At 51.4% G+C, this 18,981-nt stretch overlaps 1 protein-coding gene across 2 annotated transcripts in view; it reads left to right on the top strand.

The window, feature by feature from the left end:
• VDR (vitamin D receptor) overlaps positions 1-16,496 on the top strand; it is a 56,728-nt gene extending 40,232 nt beyond the window's left edge. For both annotated transcript variants that reach the window (XM_077870311.1, XM_077870312.1), the window contains 6 exons: positions 1,860-2,044; positions 2,267-2,387; positions 5,706-5,877; positions 11,696-11,847; positions 12,073-12,189; positions 13,735-16,496. In XM_077870311.1, coding sequence (XP_077726437.1) covers positions 1,860-2,044; positions 2,267-2,387; positions 5,706-5,877; positions 11,696-11,847; positions 12,073-12,189; positions 13,735-13,994 — 1,007 coding nt within the window. In that variant the 3' untranslated portion in view covers positions 13,995-16,496. The remainder of the gene's footprint in view (positions 1-1,859; positions 2,045-2,266; positions 2,388-5,705; positions 5,878-11,695; positions 11,848-12,072; positions 12,190-13,734) is intronic.
• The last annotated feature ends 2,485 nt before the right edge of the window (positions 16,497-18,981 follow it).

The raw sequence follows: 18,981 nt of genomic DNA on the forward strand, positions 1-18,981 counted from the left end.
CATCCCGCGTAAGTGGAAATGCATTGGCGAGACAGAATGGGTCATGTTCGCCCGTCAGTAATCTCAGCATAGTCACAGAAGCTGTGTCCAGAGGCACTAGGAAATGAGGTTGGAAGGTTAGGAAAAAGTAAAATCTTGGGGAATCTTGACTTTAATTTGGAGCACAGTAAACAGCAAGGATCCAGAAAAAGTTTCTGAGCAGGAGAGTGACATCATAGAATCACAAGAGATTATCAAAGCCCTGTCAAGCCGAGAAGCGTGTCCACGGATGCCCGTGGCATGAATCGCAGAGCTCCCTCCCTCACACCCCACCACCTCCTGCACCCACCCTCAGGTGAGCAGGGACGATCAGACACCTATTCTTGGATTCCCCAGGTAAGGGCCTCGTACCTTGCCTTGAATGGAACACTCCTTGCTCCTTACTCTTCCACCCCACTTGACCTCTTGGGGTCTGAGCAGACACCCACTGTGGGAGAGGGTTGGCAGCTCTTTGGGCAGGTGAGTCACTCACCTGGGCGTGGCCTCCCCCAGTCCTCCTCTTAGTATGGCTTACCTCAGCTATGGAGGGAACTTGCCATCCTTCGCCCCTGGTTACCCACTCCCACCTCCCCCCCGCCCCCCATAGGCTCTCCCTCACCTCCCAGAAGCTTCTTTCGTTCTCCCCCACACCCACACCTGAGGGGTCTGGGCTGGTGGGCCTCTCCTGAAGCCCAGCACCCACCCACTCTGGGGTTCTGGTTCCTTTCCCTGCTCTTGTGAAACTCCCCAGTTCTGTGGGCAGAAGTGCTGGCAACACCAGCACAGAGCAAGTAGCTACAGGCCAAGGGCCCCAGTGCCCACTCCTGCCGTCAGCACTCTGCAAGCCCTGGCCAGGAGGTCTGTTTGCCTGGCTGCCGTGCCAGGCATCCCTGCTCACAGCCCTGCCCTCCCGGGCAGCGGCCCAGCACGGTGAGGTGGGCACCACCGCGGAAGCCCCCGCACAGCATGATGGTGGTGGAGGGTCTCCCCGTCATCAGACACCCTGGCTAGCAGCTGGAGACAGCTGCAGATCGGAGCTTCAAGGTGTTATCTTCGGGACTTCCAGAGGGCTCAAAGACTTCCTTGGGCAGAACTGTCAAGACTGGACAGGCTGGAGGAGAGGTTGTTTTGCAGGGAACCAAAGAAGCAAAGTCTTTCTAAGTTGGTCAGAGTAGATCAAACGCCCATGCCTGGAAACTTGGACGTGGAAATGCCCGTGTAGAAGGGTCTTTCAGCATGTCCTGGCTTCCGACCCTGGGACTGGCCACAGAGGGACTCCCACCCTTCCTCCCCCAGTGTCTCCCTCAAGATCGTGGGCAACGAATGTGAGGGGGAAAAGACAGGAACCAACATTTAATGAGCAGCTGCTCTGTGTTAGGCATTCAGTTCTCAAAACTGTCCACCCTTCAAGGTAGGGGGTATCACCCTGCCGCCCCACATGCACACACTTTTTGGAGGAAGGAACCACAAAGCGACCTTAATAGAGGTTTTATGGAGCAAACTTTTTGTTGGATTAGTGGGGTAACCAAAGCCTCGAGAGTTCAGTTTGCCCAGAGTCATATCACTTGCTTCTGAGAACCCAGACTCGCTAATAATGCCTGACCATCCCACCTCTCAGATCCTTTTTCCTCCTCTCTCATGCACCTGCCTTTTCAATAGGAAACCCAATTTTCCACCTTTATAGTGGGCTTGGAGCCCCCCATGGCAGTAAGTGCCGGGCCTTAGGAGCTCTGAGGGTGGAGGGTGAGGGGATTGGCCCCTCCCATCTGTTTGCCTTTAGCACCTGGAGTAAGGGGAGCTGCAGGCTCAGTCCCCCCAACATCCCCCTTCCTGCCCCACAGTCATCTTGACGGATGAGGAGGTGCAGCGGAAGCGGGAGATGATCCTGAAGCGGAAGGAGGAGGAAGCCTTGAGGGACAGTCTGCGGCCCAAGCTGTCGGAGGAGCAGCAGCGCATCATCGCCATCCTGCTGGATGCCCACCACAAGACCTACGACCCCACCTATGCCGACTTCACCCAGTTCCGGGTACGTGGCCTGGACGATGAGCCGCGGGGTGGGAGCCGGGCGGGGGAGAGGGACGGAGGGCCGCGGGGGGCAGCCAGCACCGGGCAGCGGTGGAGGCTGCTCTGGCCCTGGGGAGGCCTCCGCCCCCGCAGGCCTTCCTCCAAGCCTCCTGTTGGAGATCCGGGGCAGGGTGGGAGGGTGGCCCCAAATGTGCGCTTCTGATGCTCCGGCTTTCCCTTGCAGCCTCCAGTTCGTGGAGATGGGGGTGGAGGGAGCCATTCGTCCAGGCCCTCCTCGGCCCACACGCCCAGCGTCTCCGGGGACTCCTCTTCCTCCTGCTCGGATCACTACCCGGCCCCTCTAGGTGAGCCCCTTGCGGCCCCCACCCCGCCAGTGGTCCCTACCCGGCTTCTCTGGGTGAGCCCCCCGCAGCCCCCGCCCAGCCAGGGTCCCTACCCGGCCCTTCTGGGTGAGCCCCTCACGGCCCCCACCCCGCCAGTGGTCCCTACCCGGCCCCTCTGGGTGAACCCCCGTGGCCCCCGCCCAGCCAGAGTCCCTACCCGGCCCCCTGGGTGAGCCCCCCCGCAGCCCCCGCCCAGCCAGGGTCCCTACCCGGCCCCTCTGGGTGAGCCCCCACGGCCCCTGCCCTGCCAGCGGAGCCCAGCAAGAGCCCAGAGCTTCCACAGCCCACCTGTCCTTGGCTGTGGATGAGAGGACAGCACTGCCATACTGTGTGCCACACAGTGTCCTCAGGTCAACCCCCGTTTTCTACAGCTCAGGGCTAAGTAGCCCGAGGGCCCATGCTGGGGAAGAAGCCAAGCTGGGGTCTGGCCGGGCAGGGTCTGTCTGGGGAGTCCCTGCTCTTTCCTTCCTGCCAGGCTTCTGCTCCTGCCCCCTCCATGTGCGTAATCTGATTCCTTTAAATGATATTTTGAGCCTAGGCCTTTTAGGGGATTCTGGTTTGGGTTTTTTTTTTTTTTTTCCCAGTATCCAATATATTTATTGAGATATAATTGACATAGAACTAATTGTATTAGTTTTAGGTGTGTGCTACACAATAGTTTGATACATGTATAAATTACAAAATGATTAGGTAAGTATAGTTACTACCCATCATCTCAGAGTTACAAAGTTTTTTTTTTTCCTTGTGATGAGAATTTTTAAGATCCACCCTCTTACCAACTTTCAGATGTACAAAACAGTATCATTGACCATAGTCATCAAAGGTTTGGGGTAGAAGGAGAACACTGGGGCCCATTGCAGCTTCCCTTCCCCCCATCCCAAGCTCTGGGGGACCCCTATAGCACGCGTCATCTCCAGCTCCTCCTTATGGTCCATCCCTACCGTCTTCTCCAACTTCCTGTTCCATCCTCCCTCTCCCCCTGTCCTTCATCCCTCTGCCTCTCACCCAACCCTACCACCTTGTGCGTGGATCCCACAGGAGGGCAGGCGTGGGAAAACCCCTTTCCTCTGGGGAATGAGGACCCTCAGATATGGTCCTTCCAGACTTATTGATGGATCTGTGCCCAGATCCAAAAGAGGTGGAGAGGGTCTCAGTGTCAGATGGACAGGAAAGGATAGCAGTGGAGCCAGACATGGTGTCTACCCACCCGGGAGTAACGTGGTCAGGGACTAGAGGGAAGCTGTGACCCTTGCAGAGATTGACGGACCCTTGGAGCCCTTTGTCTTATAGGGATTCTTCTCAAGTGTTCATCTTCTCTCCCCACTTGGCTGCTCTTTTCCCTTGGTGGGATATGTATTTGCATCAATGAGGATCAGTCTACATGTTATACATTCAGCTTTTAATAATCCCGTATTATTTGGGAGTTTTGATACCCTCATAGGTTAATTGATATGAGGTGCTCAGCCCCACTGGTGGTATGTTCAGGATAGCATCTATTTATTTTAAAGGGGTGCCCGGCTCAGTGGTTGTAGCATGTAGTTCTTGATCTTGGAGCCATGAATTCAAGCCCCATGTTGGGCATAGAGATTACTTAATATAAAAATAAATAAATAGGGGCACCTGGGTGGCCCAGTGGTTGGGTGTCTGCATTTGGCTCAGGTTGTGATTCCAGGGTCCTGGGATCAAGTCCCACATTGGGCTCCCCATGGGGAGCCTATTTCTCCCTCTGCCTAGGTCTCTGTCTCTCTGTCTCTCCTGAATAAATAGATACCATCTTTCAAAAATAAATCAAAATAAATAAGATTCAAACTCATTGGCACTCTTAATTAAAAATATTAAGCAGAAGTAATACATGTTTATTGTAGGCATTCAGATAAGATAAGCTAGTTATATACATATAAAATAAAGATTTTTATAAATGTAAAATATTTAAAAGATTTTATTTATTTGAGTGAGAGAGAGCAAGAGAATACAAGTGGGGCAGAGAGGGAGTGAGGGGCAGCAGGAGAGGGAGAAGCAAACTTCCCATTGAGTAGGGAGCCCGATGTGGGGCTCAATCCCAGGGTCCTGGGATTATGACCTGAGCCGAAGGCAGATGATTAACCAACTGAGCCACCCAGGCATCTCCCCCCTCCACCTTTTTTTTTTTTTTTAAGATTTCGTTTATTTATTCATGAGAGACAGAGAGAGAGGCAGAGACACAGGCAGAGGGAGAAGCAGGCTCCATGCAGGGAGCCCAATGTGGGACACAATCCCTGGTCTCCAGGATCAGACCCTGGGCTGAAGGCGGCGCTAAACTGCTGAGCCACCCGGGCTGCCCCATCTCTCCCCTTTTTAAGGATTTTATTTATTTTATATGTAAAATCTTTAAACCCACTACCCAAAGGTAATCACTATTAACACTGTGATATATCTATTTCCCACTTTTTTTTTTCTTTAAATGCATTTGTATATTTACAAGTGAGATTATGCTATACAAAATCTGGTAATTTTCTTTTTTCTTTTAACAGTACATTATATATCATTTTCATGTCATTCAATATACTTCTAGAATATCATGCTTAAAGACTGATTAGTATTCTGGGGCATGAATGTTCAATAGCATATCTAATCTAGATTGTGTCCCAGATTTTCATTAAGATAACAGTATGCTTGTGGCTAAATATTTGCACTTATTCCAGATTTTTTTCCTTATGATGAATTTATGGAAGTAGGATTACTGGTCAAAGAATATACATAATTGGAGGCTTCTGGTGCCTGTAGTCAAATCGCTCTCTGATTACTTTGCACAAATTTATGCTTCGTTTAGCGCCGCATGGCACAAGGGTTGCCTAATTCCCTGCATCTTACAAACACTGGCATCCACATTTAAACATATTTGTTTCTAGTTTATAGGTGACAGTGTAGATGTTCTATTCCGCAGTCATTTGATCATTAGTGAGGTTGAACATTGTTTTCCATAAGTTCATTGGTTCCAAATTCATTTTTGAATTGAGGTCATTAGAAACAACATGTGATCTACAAAATCATGGCTTGAGGAAATCTCATTTCTTGGAGTATCTCTGGTCTTTGATTTTAGTGCCTTGCTCTGCTTGCAAGAAAAGCCAGGGGGAGTCTTAGAAGAAAGGCTGGGCTGAAGAATGACCTTGGAGACAGGCAGTCACTATGGCATTCCTGGCTAGCCCTGACGCTAGGGCATGGGAGGTCCTCACAGGGCCAAGGAGGAGGGCACCTGACTCAAGTATCAGCAGCTCTTTCTCTTTCCTCATCCTTCCTCAGACGTGATGGAGCCAACCAGCTTCTCCAATCTGGATCTGAGGGAAGAAGACTCAGATGACTCTTCTCTGACCCTGGACCTGTCCCAGCTCTCCATGCTGCCCCACCTAGCTGACCTGGTCAGTTACAGCATCCAAAAGGTCATCGGCTTTGCCAAGATGATTCCAGGGTTCAGGTAAGAGTCAGAATCCTAGATTGGTGGAGATCACCAATCCACCGCTTCCCCAAATAGAGACCCAGACCCTACCCCAGACCGCCTACATCACAATGTCTGAGAAGTACAGCCCATCCAGCATTATTCAGCAGGCCAGCATTGGAGAGCTATCCAAACCCCACAGTTTCTGGATGACAGAACAGAAGCCCAGAGAGGTTCAGTGGCCAGTCAGGATCATTTTCTAGTCTCAGAGCCAGTATGTGTCAGAGCCAAGGTCTAGATTTCCAAGTTCACTGCTGTGGACACTTTAGCTGGCTTGGGTCTAATCCTCATGTTAACCCTTTAAATTAAACCTTCATTAACCCTCCACACCAAAATCTGAAACCAAAATGAGATGATAGGAGAAGGGGTGTTGCACAAGGGACTTGCGAAATAATTTAGGGATCCCAGAGAAAGACAGATTTCCTAGCACGCATAACCTGGACCTCCTTCACTCAAATTTCTGTGAAAAGGCCTTTCCCTCACCATACTGAGACCTTTTGCCAAAACAGGTGTAAGGAATTCTACTGGAGTAAAGATCCTGAGTTTTAGATTCATTGATGCATCTCATTCATTCAGCTGTTTCATTGTTTTGGTAATAATGACACGTATAAAAAAAATAATAATAATGACACGTATACTTCTATTTAAATAGCTGTGCATGCGTCGTTAAATATTCTTAAAGTAAGAGAGTGTAGACGCTTTTAGAGGAATGTTGGGAGGTAGTTATATCTATATTCCCATATTATTACACCATTTGGAGCATTGCCATGCAATATATATATATACAATGTGGTTGAGAAATAGAAAGGAAGAAATCACTAGTAAGCGCTGTTAGCCTGAGTTCAAGGCGAAGTATTTGCAGTTGCCAGCAGAAGGGGCTTGTGAGTGCTTTCTAGATGCTGATGCTCAGATTCAGTGCTGGAATTCTGGGAGTCCCCAAATTATTTGACATTGGCCCGCTCTGAATGAAACTCAACGCAACGTGCTATTTATTGTTTGGTGACTCTCTCTGCCACGCGAGGAAGCCACAAGTTAGTGTCTCAATGACTGCATTGACAGCTAGTTGGTGATCACTCAGAGAGCCAAGCCCAGTTCTTCCCAGTTTGTGTCCGCCCTGAGACAGCCGGGCTCTGTGTTATTTTTGCCTCAGCAACCCAGATGCCAGAGGTTCTCCTATGCTCTTCCCCCAGGAATTCATTTGAAAATTGTAAAGAATTGTAAAGATTGTAAAAACATCAAACTCGCTTCCTGCATCCCGCCGCCCTTGAGATGTCCTTACTGCTTTGCCCATTTTGGTCGCAGTAGGAACAAGGGCCACTGTGGCATCCAGGAGGAGTGAGCTACTGAGTGTCACCTGTGAGCTCAGGATTGCACTGGGCCTGGGATTTACCCTCCAGAGCCTTTCCTTGGAACTGACAACACATTCCGCTTAGCACGAGTTCCAGCTCCCTCCCACACTCTTCTACTTAGTGTTTGCAAACTAGGTCTGTTCCAAAGTCTTGTTTTGTGTAAACAGCTAAAGACAAAAACACTTCAAGGTGCCGATGGAAACATGGTAGCACCTGGCTCCTATCCTAGTTCTAGAGAGCAGTCCTCATTTCTCTTAGCCTGGTAGGGGAGCTGGAGTACAGGGCCCCCCAGCTCTGTCCAGAGGCTCAGATTTGCTGCTTCGAAGTGGTGGCTAGGATTGCACACATGGCAAAGCTGTCCTTCAAAAAAACCATCCATTTAACCGGATGACCCCAATGCAACCCCCGCCCTGTAGTAACCCAAACCTCCGTTTTTCTCCCATGCCCTTGGCCCCTGGCCCTTCCCCTTGCCTCACACACCCTGACACAAGTAGCACAACCCACCCCTAAAGTCTCTCTCCAGGAATGAGTTGTAGTCTGCCCCCTGGCTTCCGTATCCGGCCTCATTTTCCAGGGCTCCCTAGCCTAGCTGGGCAGGCATGGCCAAAGTAAGGTATATAGGAGCCGCCACTGACCCAATCCAGCTGCTGATCCAAAATCGGTTACATTGATCCTACCCATGCTTGGGTTGGCTTTTCTCTCTCCAGACTGACTTAGGAAGTCTCAGAATGGAAGATGTTCCAGTAAAAATGGAGCAGGCCTTACCAAGAGCTCTGGGGGTGGGGGAGACACTGGTGTGGATACTCTCTGTGACTGGATGGAGGTGATGTCGGGCCTGGATGGAGGCCAAAGGCCCGGCTCCGGTGGGCCCCAGGGGGGGCCAGCCCCACAGCTCCCCAGCTCTGCTGGTTTCTGTGCTTCAGGGTTCTGTTGTTCTAAGAAGTGAAAGAACAGTGGCTATGGCCCTGGTGTCTTTGATCCTGCTGCCTGTAGGCAGGGGTGGAGGGTGTGGGGAGGGCAGGATGAGACTTCTGTGTGGGTGAGTGCAGGGGGGGTGGCGGGGGCAGGCTGAGACTCCAGCGCAGGCGTGGGACCAAAGTGGGGCGGAACCGAATGGGCCGTGCTGGGTGTGAACTGCACTGTGGTCAAGGCCTGGGCCCTGCTCCTGCTTCCCACCTCCCCTCCCTCAGCCTCTCAGCCTGCACCCCACAAATCTCCCTGCCTCAGTGCCTCAGAAGGAAGGCCTGGAGGAAGTGGTCTCCGAAGCAGCATCCAAATGGTCAGGAGCGATCTGGGATCTAAGAACCAAGGACCTCCAAGTTTCGTTGCAAAGAGAGATGAAGAGGGACCAGGCCGAACCAGCTAGAGCCCAGCCCTATGGGCAAAAGGCCTTTGACCTCACTACCATTTCTATTCCCAGGGGCTCCTTCCTGGTCAGAGGCCTGAGGTCACAGTGTGTCCCTCTTCCCGTGTTCTTTCCTCTGTATCCCCTTGGTCTCCTAGTATAACAAACAGCTTTCCTCCATAAGCTGTGAAGGATACAAGCTAACTAGGACACAGTTCCTGGCCTCCAGGGCTCAGTGTCTGATGGGAGAGATAGACATTGAGACAATTGCGGTGAAGAGATAAGAACCCAAAGAGGCCTGCTGGAGGTACCGTGGGAATGCCGGCGAGGAGGGGCCGGGAAGACCAGATAGTGGCACGTCTCCAGAGTGCCTCACAGGTGCCCAGAAGCAGCCGGCCACCGGTGTGAAAACCGATCAGGGTATATAAATATTACCCAGGTCCGGGGAGGAGGCAGGGAGCCTGAGCTGGCACCTGTCAGCAGGAAGGAGATCTCTGACCGATTTCCCCTTCATTTCCACCTGTACCCCCACCCACTACTGTCCCCTCTGCTGGCTATGAGTCGCACATAGAAAGTCTGTGAATTGCTGGGCCATAATGTGAGGCCGTTCTAGGTTTGCTTTCATAGAAGCAGCGTGCCTGGATCACAGCAGCAAGGTACCACTAAAGTCTCTCTGGCAAGGCACAAGTGGATGCTGGTTCCCTTCTGGCCATCCATTTCGAATGGGCCATTGAACAAAAGGTTACATACAAAGAAATGCCTTACAGAATTGCTTAAAATGGCAAAAATTAGAAGCACCCAAAATGTCCCAAAATAGGTGGCGGGAAGACTGGTTAAATAACTTGTAGTATGTTGGTAAGCTGTAATTGTATGCAACTCGTTATGGACTGGGCTAAAGAAATGTTCATGGTGTAGGAAATGGGACACAGAATTGCTATGAACTCAAGTATGTTTTAAAAAGAGAGATTGGCAAGGCATCCGGGTGGCTCAGTTGATTGGGCATCAGACTCGGTTTCTGCTCAGGTCGTGAGCTCATGCGTCCTGAGATGGAGCCCCAAGACAGGCTCCACACTTCAGCAGAGGGTCTGCTTGAGGGTTCTCGTCTTCTGCTCCCTCCCCCCAACTCACATGCTCGTGTGTGCAGGTGCACGCTCTTTTTCTCTCCTTTCCTCTCACAAATAAATAAGTAACTTCTTTTAAAAAAAGAGAGAGATTTGCATTTTAAAAAAAAGATAGGAAGGAAATACACCCAAATGGTCATTGTGGTTATGAGCAATTTTTATTTGCTTTTATATTTTTCCTGTATTTTGCAAAGATTTAATAATGAGCATCTTTTATTGTATAATGAGGTAAATCCCCAATGAGGCATCAGTGTTTATTTTTGTGTATTGAGCATCAGGAGAAAAGTGACAAAGGTGGTGAGGTGTGTGACCCCGTGTCACTGGGGCTGTCTGTCCAGGAGAAGATGCAGAGGAGCATGGTAACTTTCTTTAAATGATTAAAAGATGTCCCATGGCTAATGGAGAAGTCTGGTTCTGTGTTCCTTGAGAGGACAGAACCATAAGCAGTGGATGCAGCTCAATAGCAGAAGAAGCTGGTAACCCAGAGGTTAACAACCTCATGGCTACATCCAGAGACCACCAGTATCCTGGCCCCAGAAGGACCCTGCATCTGTAGGGAATGCTGAAGAAGGAAATGGATCACATGCCTTTAAGATCACAAAGCCTTCCAACTCTAGGGCTTTGAGATTTTTTTCAGGGCAGACCCTTTGTGGCCATCCTAGCCATCACCTGTCCCCTGTTGATACGGAACTCTCATCAGTGAACACCCAGTTCCCACCTTTCTATGTAGCAAAGTGCAGCCACGGAGAGGATGGCAGCCCTTCCACAGGATATCCAGGTGGAACTAGACACTCAGGGAGAGAAAAGGAGGGAAAACTGGAAGCAAGCAGATCTGTGGGTGCTGCTTGTTCTTTGTCATTGTTCAGGCAAGCCCAGCTAGTGACTCAGAAGAGTGGAACTAGTCATTGGCCTCTTGACTCATCAGCACGCAGTTACTGACCTTCTCGTTGTGCTCAGGGCTCAATAATCTAGTGTGGGCAACACTGAGGTGATTGAAGTGGTGTTGGCCCTCAAGTAGCTTACAGTTCAAGCTGCAGACAAGCCCATGAAGAGCAGAGCTGAAGGAGAAAGGGCAAAGCAGGCGTGCAAGCCGCAGGCCATGAAGAAATGGCTCTATTCTCCTAAAGGTCACCGGGTGGCAGGGAATCTGACAGACATCTCACTGGCTTCAGAGTCAGGAAGACGTGGTGGTGCAGGAGAGGAGAAAGGGCTTCCTTGGCTGGAGCTGTCACGTGCCCAGAGGCAAGCTGGAGTAAGAACGCGCACAATGTTGAACAGGGAGTGGTCTGAAGTTGCTAGGATAGAGGGTTGGTGGAGTTTGTGAAGGGAAGAGGGCTGGACAGACAGGTTGAAGCCAGGCGATGGAGTGCGGGCTTGATCCTGAGGGGGTTGAAAGTCAGTGAGGGTTTCCGAGCCCAGGCGATATCTCCCTACAGTCACCATAAGCAACATGGAAGAGAGACCCAACGGCGATGGGATCCCAGAGTGCGAGTAACAGGCAACTGACAAAGATGATGGAGCTGTGAACCAGAACGGTCCCAGAGGTGGTGGGAAGGAGGCCAAGGGCTCCAGAGATGTCCTGGAGACAGAGTTGGCTGAGCTTTACTTCTGAGAAGGACGAGAGGACAGGAGGGGGAGAAGAAGAAGGCATGAGAGGAGTTGAAGATGACTGTGACCATACCTCCATATTCACACTGTAACCCTGAGGGCGTCCTCAGGCTCTTCTTGTCCCTAACAGCTCTGGCCACTTAGGCCGGGGACACTTGGTGGGTCCCTGGGCTTTCCCTGCCTTAGTAAGTGAGCTCATTTACTTCCAGCCTTGCTGTCCAATCACAGCCTTGAGTTGTTCTCCATCAGGAACAAGTTTTTCCCTTTCTGATCAGACCACCAACTCCTCAATGAAGGACCCAGGGCACTCCACTGATTTGCGTGACTTGAAGTTCTTGACCAGTAACCTGACTCCTCCCTGCCCTCCCTGGCAGAGACCTCACTTCTGAGGACCAGATTGTGCTGCTGAAATCAAGTGCCATCGAGGTCATCATGTTGCGCTCCAACCAGTCCTTCATCATGGACGACATGTCCTGGACCTGTGGCAGCCAGGACTACAAGTACCGAGTCAGTGATGTGGCCAAAGGTACCTTTGGGCCCCACCTCCGCCCTCTCCAGCTCCCAGAATCTGGCCCTGCCCTTTCTGGGGGTCATAGACCCTGATGAGGCACATAGGAGGGATTAGGCAGCAACAGGGAGAGAAGGGTGAAAGGCAGACCTAGGCAGGGTTGGAGGTGGGTGGGGTTGGAGGGATGGTTTGGGTAGGTGGCTCCTCAGTTCTGCCCACAGCTTCTGGCCATCTCTCTCACAGCCGGACACAGCCTGGAGCTGATTGAGCCCCTCATCAAGTTCCAGGTGGGACTGAAGAAGCTGAACTTGCATGAGGAGGAGCATGTCCTGCTCATGGCCATCTGCATTCTCTCCCCAGGTATGAGGAATTTGGGAACCTGGGAAGGGGGAATATGAAGCACTAAGCCCTGCTGAGGGCCAGCAGGGTGGTCTGGAGGGCGGAGTGAGCAATAGAAGAGAAAGATTAAGAAACACCCACTTTTCTGGTTTTGCACAGCCCATATGATATGTGTATGTTGAGGGGTCCCTCACTGCCTTTGGCCCTGAGACCACAGGTAATTCACAGGTGGGACTCTGAGGAACCAGATAAATGGGGTTTCTCAGGACACAGACAGGTCTAGATGTTCCCAGTACTCAGGTTCTGCCTTTGTGTGAACTGGACTGAACTTTGCTGCCACTTGAGATCACCTGTGGGGTAAGGTATAAAAACTTGGGGCTTATAAGATGGTTCTGCCTAGAAAGATTACCTGACAGATTTTGGAGGCAGTGTGCTCAATCTGGTCCTTCAGCTCTTCTTCTGTTTGTTGGGGTAGGAGGAGAGAGAGAGACAAGCTGAGGAGGAGGTTATTGTGGTCCTGGGGATATTATATGGGTGATGAGGCCTAAAGGGGGCAGCCCTGCCTCTGCCTATGTTGACGGAACAAGCAAATGGCCTCTGATCAGGGATGGGCTGGGGACCCATGAAGGGAATATGGGCTCCCCTCTCCCTGCCCAGCCAGATTCACGCATTCATTCCTTCATATATCCAGCAAAAATTTCTCAAGCACCTGCTAGGTATCAGGAGCTGTGCTGGGCTTTGGGATTCAGCAGCAAACAGGACACGGACTTTTATTCCATGATGTATAGGAGGAAACATTAAACAATCACTATTATTGATAATTTTAATGTGATGCGTTTTTAAAAATAAAGACATGTATGATACTATAGCAGGGTATAATAGAGGGAGAGAATTTGATGCAGTCTAAGGACTAGAGATAGGGGCCCATTCTCATCAGGAATGGCCCTCTTGAGGAAGATCTTTTAAGCTGTTATCCAAAAGATTTGTAAGAGGCAAAGATACAAGAGCTAAGTTCAGGCAGAGGGAACACAAATGTGAAGCCTGGAGGCCAAAGAGCATGGCACATCAAGATACTGATGGGAAGAGGGAGCATAGGGATGCCTGGGTGGCTCAGTGATCAAGCATCTATCTGCCTTCGGCTCAGGGCATGATCCTGGGGTCTGGGGATTGAGTCACACATTGGGCTCCCTGTGAGGAGCCTGCTTCTCCCTCTGCCTATGTCTCTGCCTCTCTCTCTCTCTGTGTCTCTCATGAATAAATAAATAAAATCTGAAAGAAAAAAAGAAAGAAGAAAGAAAGAAAGAAAGAAAGCACAGAGACAGAGGGAGAGAGTTGAGCTGGAGATGGGGTCAGGTGAGACATGGGGCTTGATCCTAAATGCAAGCGGAAGTGGTTGAGAGGCTTGAGGGAGGACTGTGGGGTCACAGGTCAGCAGTCATACAGGGGTGACCTAGGAGGCTGCTGAGGCTGTGTGTCTGTCTGGGCATAGGGGTACTGGGGAGATTGAAATATTAAGGGACCTGGCTCCAAGCTCCTGTGACTTCTCCTGTCTCCCTGTGCTCGCAGACCGTCCCGGGGTGCAGGATGCTGCGCTGGTTGAGGCCATCCAAGACCGCCTGTCCAACACACTGCAGACCTACATCCGCTGCCGCCACCCGCCCCCAGGCAGCCACCTGCTGTACGCCAAGATGATCCAGAAGCTGGCCGACCTGCGTAGCCTCAATGAGGAGCACTCCAAGCAGTACCGCTGCCTCTCCTTCCAGCCCGAGTGCAGCATGAAGCTCACACCCCTTGTGCTGGAGGTGTTTGGCAATGAGATTTCCTGACTAGGATGGCCTGCAGTGGCTCTTGGGTGGGGCTGTTCCTCTGGGGCCTTGTGCCCTGGTCTGGAGCTGGCTGCTGCCACACCAACCCTCCCTCACCCCGTGGAATTCAGCCCTTCCTCTCCCACCTCCCCTCCCCACCCAACCCCTGTCTCCTGCCCAACCTAACACCAGGCTCCCTTTCCTGCAGGCCACAGGCTACCCCCCCCCCCCACATCCCTTGAGACCTCAGTCATGAGGAATTGCTGTTTATTTGACACAGAAACTCAAGTGGGGGCAGAGGGCAGACGTTGAAGGTGGGGCCTTGCCCAGGGATGACCCTACCATTCCAAAAGTGGCTGCTGGCTGATGCTGAGGGAACAGTCAGACAGGAGAAATGCATCCATTCCTCAGGGACAGAGATACCTGTACCTCCCCCCACTCCAGGCCCATCCATCCATAACCTTGTGGGGATCTCCTTCCCCTGCCCCACCCACCATACATCACTAGCCAAAAACCCCACCCCCCACCCCCATCCTACTCTGCAGCCAAGCTGTGCTGTTCTGTCCCAGGGCAGCGTGCCATGATGGGGTCTTCTCCCTTTGCCTTCCTGCCCCTGGCCTGCCTAGGACACTCACTGCCAAGGATGACCAAAACCAAGGTGACAAAGGTCACAACTCCCTCCTCACCCACCTCTGCTGGCCAAGGGGCACTCGCCTAACACTTCAGTGCCCACCTTCATCCCACTGCTATGGTAACATTCTTCCCAGAAGTAGCTATGGTAAGGTGGGCTTTCTCCCCACGGCAGGGGCCAGCCACTAAGGCCACAGCTCACCCACTGAGAGGCCCACAGAGGATGAGAGCAGGGCCCAGGAAGTGGGAGACAGGCAAACCCAGCCCCACAGCAGAATGGTAGATGGTGGCCACAGCTGTCCCTGTCTCCAAGCCCATGGCTCCTTGACCTGCATCTAAGAGGTTGGTGGAGGCGAGAGCTCTCCTCCCAACCATCTACATGGCAAGACAGAATTGCCCCCGGGTTGCAGAGAAATGCCAAGCAGCATCCTCATCCTCACCCTTCCAGTACCTTAGTTCCCACCCAGGAGAGAGAGAACCATGGCCGCGGGTACCAGAGAGACCTCATCCTAGGATGGTCAAGGGTGATCTTGAGATGGGCATACTCTTGGCTTACCAGCGGGGCCATGTCTTTTCCAGCTGGCAAGGTGGGATGGAAGAGAAGAACCCAGACCCCAGCAGCCCAGGCCATGCTCTCCCCACCCGTGTAGGTGTATTGCAAGTGTGCTGGTCCCCAGAGACCCAGGAGCTAGTGCTCCAACACCTCACTGTGGGTAGAGCGAGTGTGGGCTGGCCTCTGATGGCTAGGCAGAGGGAGCCTCTTAGGGGTGGAGTCATGTGGGTCTGGTTCCCTTCTTCTCACTCCACCACCCCAAATTCAAAAGTGGTAAGAGGGTCAAATTCCATTTTCCCTTCCAGGGCTGGCCCAGCCCAGGAGGTGGGAAGTCTTACTCTGTTTACTCTGGGGCGGGGTCCCCGGGTGAGTGAGTTGTAAGCGTGTGGGGTCACCGCAGAGGGGCTTCCTCCAGGAGCCAGAGGGGGGGTCCCTCGGATGGTTGCTTGAGTTTGGAGAACACAACTGCATTCCCTGTCTCAATGGGGAGGAGTTCCTGGATGCTGCCTCCACCCTCTGTTGTTCTCTGAAAGCCCTAGAAGCAATCACACTTCCACTGTGAGCACAGTCCATGTCCACCAGGCCCGGTGTTTCTTCTGGTGGAGAAGCATCCTGCAGCCATGTTTCTTACTGCACAATACCTTCTATATGGCCGAGGCTGACATTTATTAGATATGAGTTATTTTCAGAATCAGACCCCATTTTGTACTACATTCTAATGTAGCAGGTAGTAGGCACCACTGATTAGGAAATATTTATGGGGGAAAAACTTACATTGTAAAAAAAATCTGTACATCAATTATTGTTATTGTCCTGCTGTTATTTCCCAAATTAGGGAGAGACCCTTGTTGGATTTTAGCCGCAGCAGACATTGGTCTAGCCCGCTGGTCAGTGGGGGAAAAAAGGCCTAAAAATCCCTACACTAGTTCAACTCCCTATGGAAACCGACACTTGGAGAAGGGTGTGGTCCCCTAAGCTCAGACAGCTGGTTAGAAGGAGCTCCAGGGCTGGGCCTGGTCTGTGGACTCCCTGCCCAGTGCTCTTTTCACTACACCAGGCTTGAGCTCAGACCCCACATCCCCCTCCCCTGAAGGCTGACCTAGTCCCCTAGGGGACGGTCTGGATTTTAGACAGCAAATCTAGACCCTGAACCCCTGCCCTCCTTCCCTGCTGACCCATCAGGAGGATGAGGAGGGACACCTCAGCCTGTGTCTCAATGTGAATCAGGACCAACCCTCTCTCCCCCCAACCCTCCGAATGTGGCCCTGGCCGGACAGGGTCTCTGCCTCAGCTCTGTATAATGCTGTTGCCTTATCAATAAAGTGCATTTGTCTTTGTAATGTTTCCACCTTTCCAGTTCTCCCTCTGGCCCTGGAAACACCAGCTCCTTGGCCCTGGGGCCCGCAATACCAGCTCGCTACCAAAGGGAAGTCTAGGAGTTGGGGGAGGAAAAGACAGGAGGAGAAGTGAGGTTGTTTCACAGGACTGAATTGGGAGAAAATATTATCATCTATTCTATTTCCGAATGAGAGAACGAAGGTGGACACTTATAAATCGAAAATGTTTAGGTTATTGGAAATGCTGGAAAGTGTGCACCTAAATGCCGAAGGCGCAAGATTCTGGGAGATGGGAAAATCCTGCAGCTGGCTACCTGGAAGCCAGTTGGGGAATCCAAGGGAGGCCAACCGAGAAGGTTGGAATGTAAGACAGATGCGGGGAAAGGAGAAAAGGAGCAAAAGAAGGCTTTAAAGAGTGGCTCCTGAGTGATTTCCAAAGAGAATAACAAGTTGCCAGAGATTTGTCAAACAAACGAAGGAAGCTTAGCTTATGGCAATAAAATGAGCTTATACTTACACTGCACTTACTTTGTGGCAAGTCCTGCTGTCAATAAAAGCCTCTTGCAAACCAACCTTCTTTATCCTTACACAGACCCCTGGGGCCGGGGCAGATGGACTACTACGAACCCCATCTGACAGCTGGGTGACTTGCCCAGAGCCACACTGGTGGTAAGTGACAGAGATGGGATTTGAACCCTTGGCAGCTGGCTCCAGAAGCCATTATTTAGCTGCTGCCCTATGCTGCTTCCAACTGGGTTGAGTAGCCTGGAAAATGACAATCCTGTCAGCTCTCTGCCCAAAAGGATGTAAGGGCAGTTCCCACTCCCCAGGTAGGCCCTGACATGCGGAAATTGGCGGTGATCAGTCAAACGGTGCTCTACTCGCAGAGAGCATGTGGTCACATGCGTCGGGTCCAACCGAGTGTGACACTTACCTGACAACCTCAAGAATGAAAACCAGGCAGGCACCTGGGTGGCTCAGTGGTTGAGCATCCACCTTTGGCTCAGGGCGTGATCCCGGGGTCCACATCGGGCTCCTCGCAGGGAGCCTGCTTCTCCGTCTCCCTGTGTCTCTGCTTCTCTCTGTGTGTCTCTCGTGAATAAATAAATAAAATCTTTTAAAAAAAAATTTAAAAAGGGCAGCCCCGGTGGCCCAGAGGTTTAGCGCCGCCTTCAGCCCGGGGCGTGATCCTGGAGACCCAGGATCAAGTCCCACGTCAGGCTCCCTGCACAGAGCCTGCTTCTCCCTCTGCCTCTCTCTCTCCCTCTCTCATTAATAAATAAATAAATAACCTTTTAAAAAATAAAATAATTAAAAAAAAGAATGATAACCAGGCCACTGTGCCAGTCGGTGACTTGGAGAATTGTAGGTGACTCCTATGCACAGACAGACTCCTGAGGGACCCAGAGGAGCTGAGGCACCGCACTCCGTTCCCCAAGGAGGTGAGGTTTATGATAAAGGCAGCATTCCCTAAATGCAGCGAGCAAAAATAACCAACCAAACACACAGCACTGTGATCTGCGAATGGGGAAATAATGCTCAGCTGGTGCATAGACAAACTATGTCGGTTTGTCTGGAAACCTGTAGATGTGATTTACTTGAATTTTTCAGAAGTATCTGTAAAGATCTCAGACGAAAGGCTGCAGTGTGTCAGCACAAGATGGGATGGTAGTAGAAGAATTGGGGGTACGGCCTGAGGGCTATTTTGTCATGAAAGATGAATGGGCGTCGAGAAGAAAGTCAAGAGCTGCCTAAATGGGCATGTCTCTGGCTGGAGAAGTATGAAGAGGAAGTTCTTGAAAATCGCCAGGAGCATCTGATTTAGCATTTTATGGGTGACGGAGAGGAATACAGAATCTCCAAGGCTGTGAGTTACAATACACGGAGGGGAATGCACCCCTGAAAGGCCTTATGGTTGGTTAGGCGAAAGCGACGTTGGGTTTTCGTATGGCACTTTGGTTCTACACCTGTGCTGTTTGATAGAGCAGCCACCGGGTGACTATTGAAGTTAAAATTCATTAAAAATAAATAAAAGCGAACATTTAGCTCTTCAGTTATACTACCCACATTTCCAGTGCTCAGCAGCCCCAAGGCTCCGGGAGTGGACAGTACAGATTCAGAACATTTCCTTCGCCGCACGAAAATCTACTGGGCAGCGCAGGCCTGCACACAGCATTCCTGTCTGGCCCTAACCGCGGAGGATATGCTTCCGTTGATCTGTTGGACAGACAGCCACCGTAGTGAACTAGAGCTTTCCGTAGAAGCTCTAAAGGAAACAGCCTCCCTTTACAGCAGGCAGGGCTGTAATGGGAGTGCTGTCAACAGGTCTGCTCCTTAAAAGAGACGAAGAGGGAAATCACAGGCTGTGGGGTTGATAGTTGGGGGTTTTATGTGGCATAGATAGGTCAGCAGTGTGCTGGGCCATACTGATTCCTTCAGGCCCAGGGGGCAAGAGGACAGGGTCGGTCTGGAGGGGCCAGAGCCCTCT

The sequence above is a fragment of the Canis aureus genome, chromosome 25 (assembly GCF_053574225.1).
Source record: "Canis aureus isolate CA01 chromosome 25, VMU_Caureus_v.1.0, whole genome shotgun sequence".
NCBI lineage: Eukaryota > Metazoa > Chordata > Mammalia > Carnivora > Canidae > Canis > Canis aureus.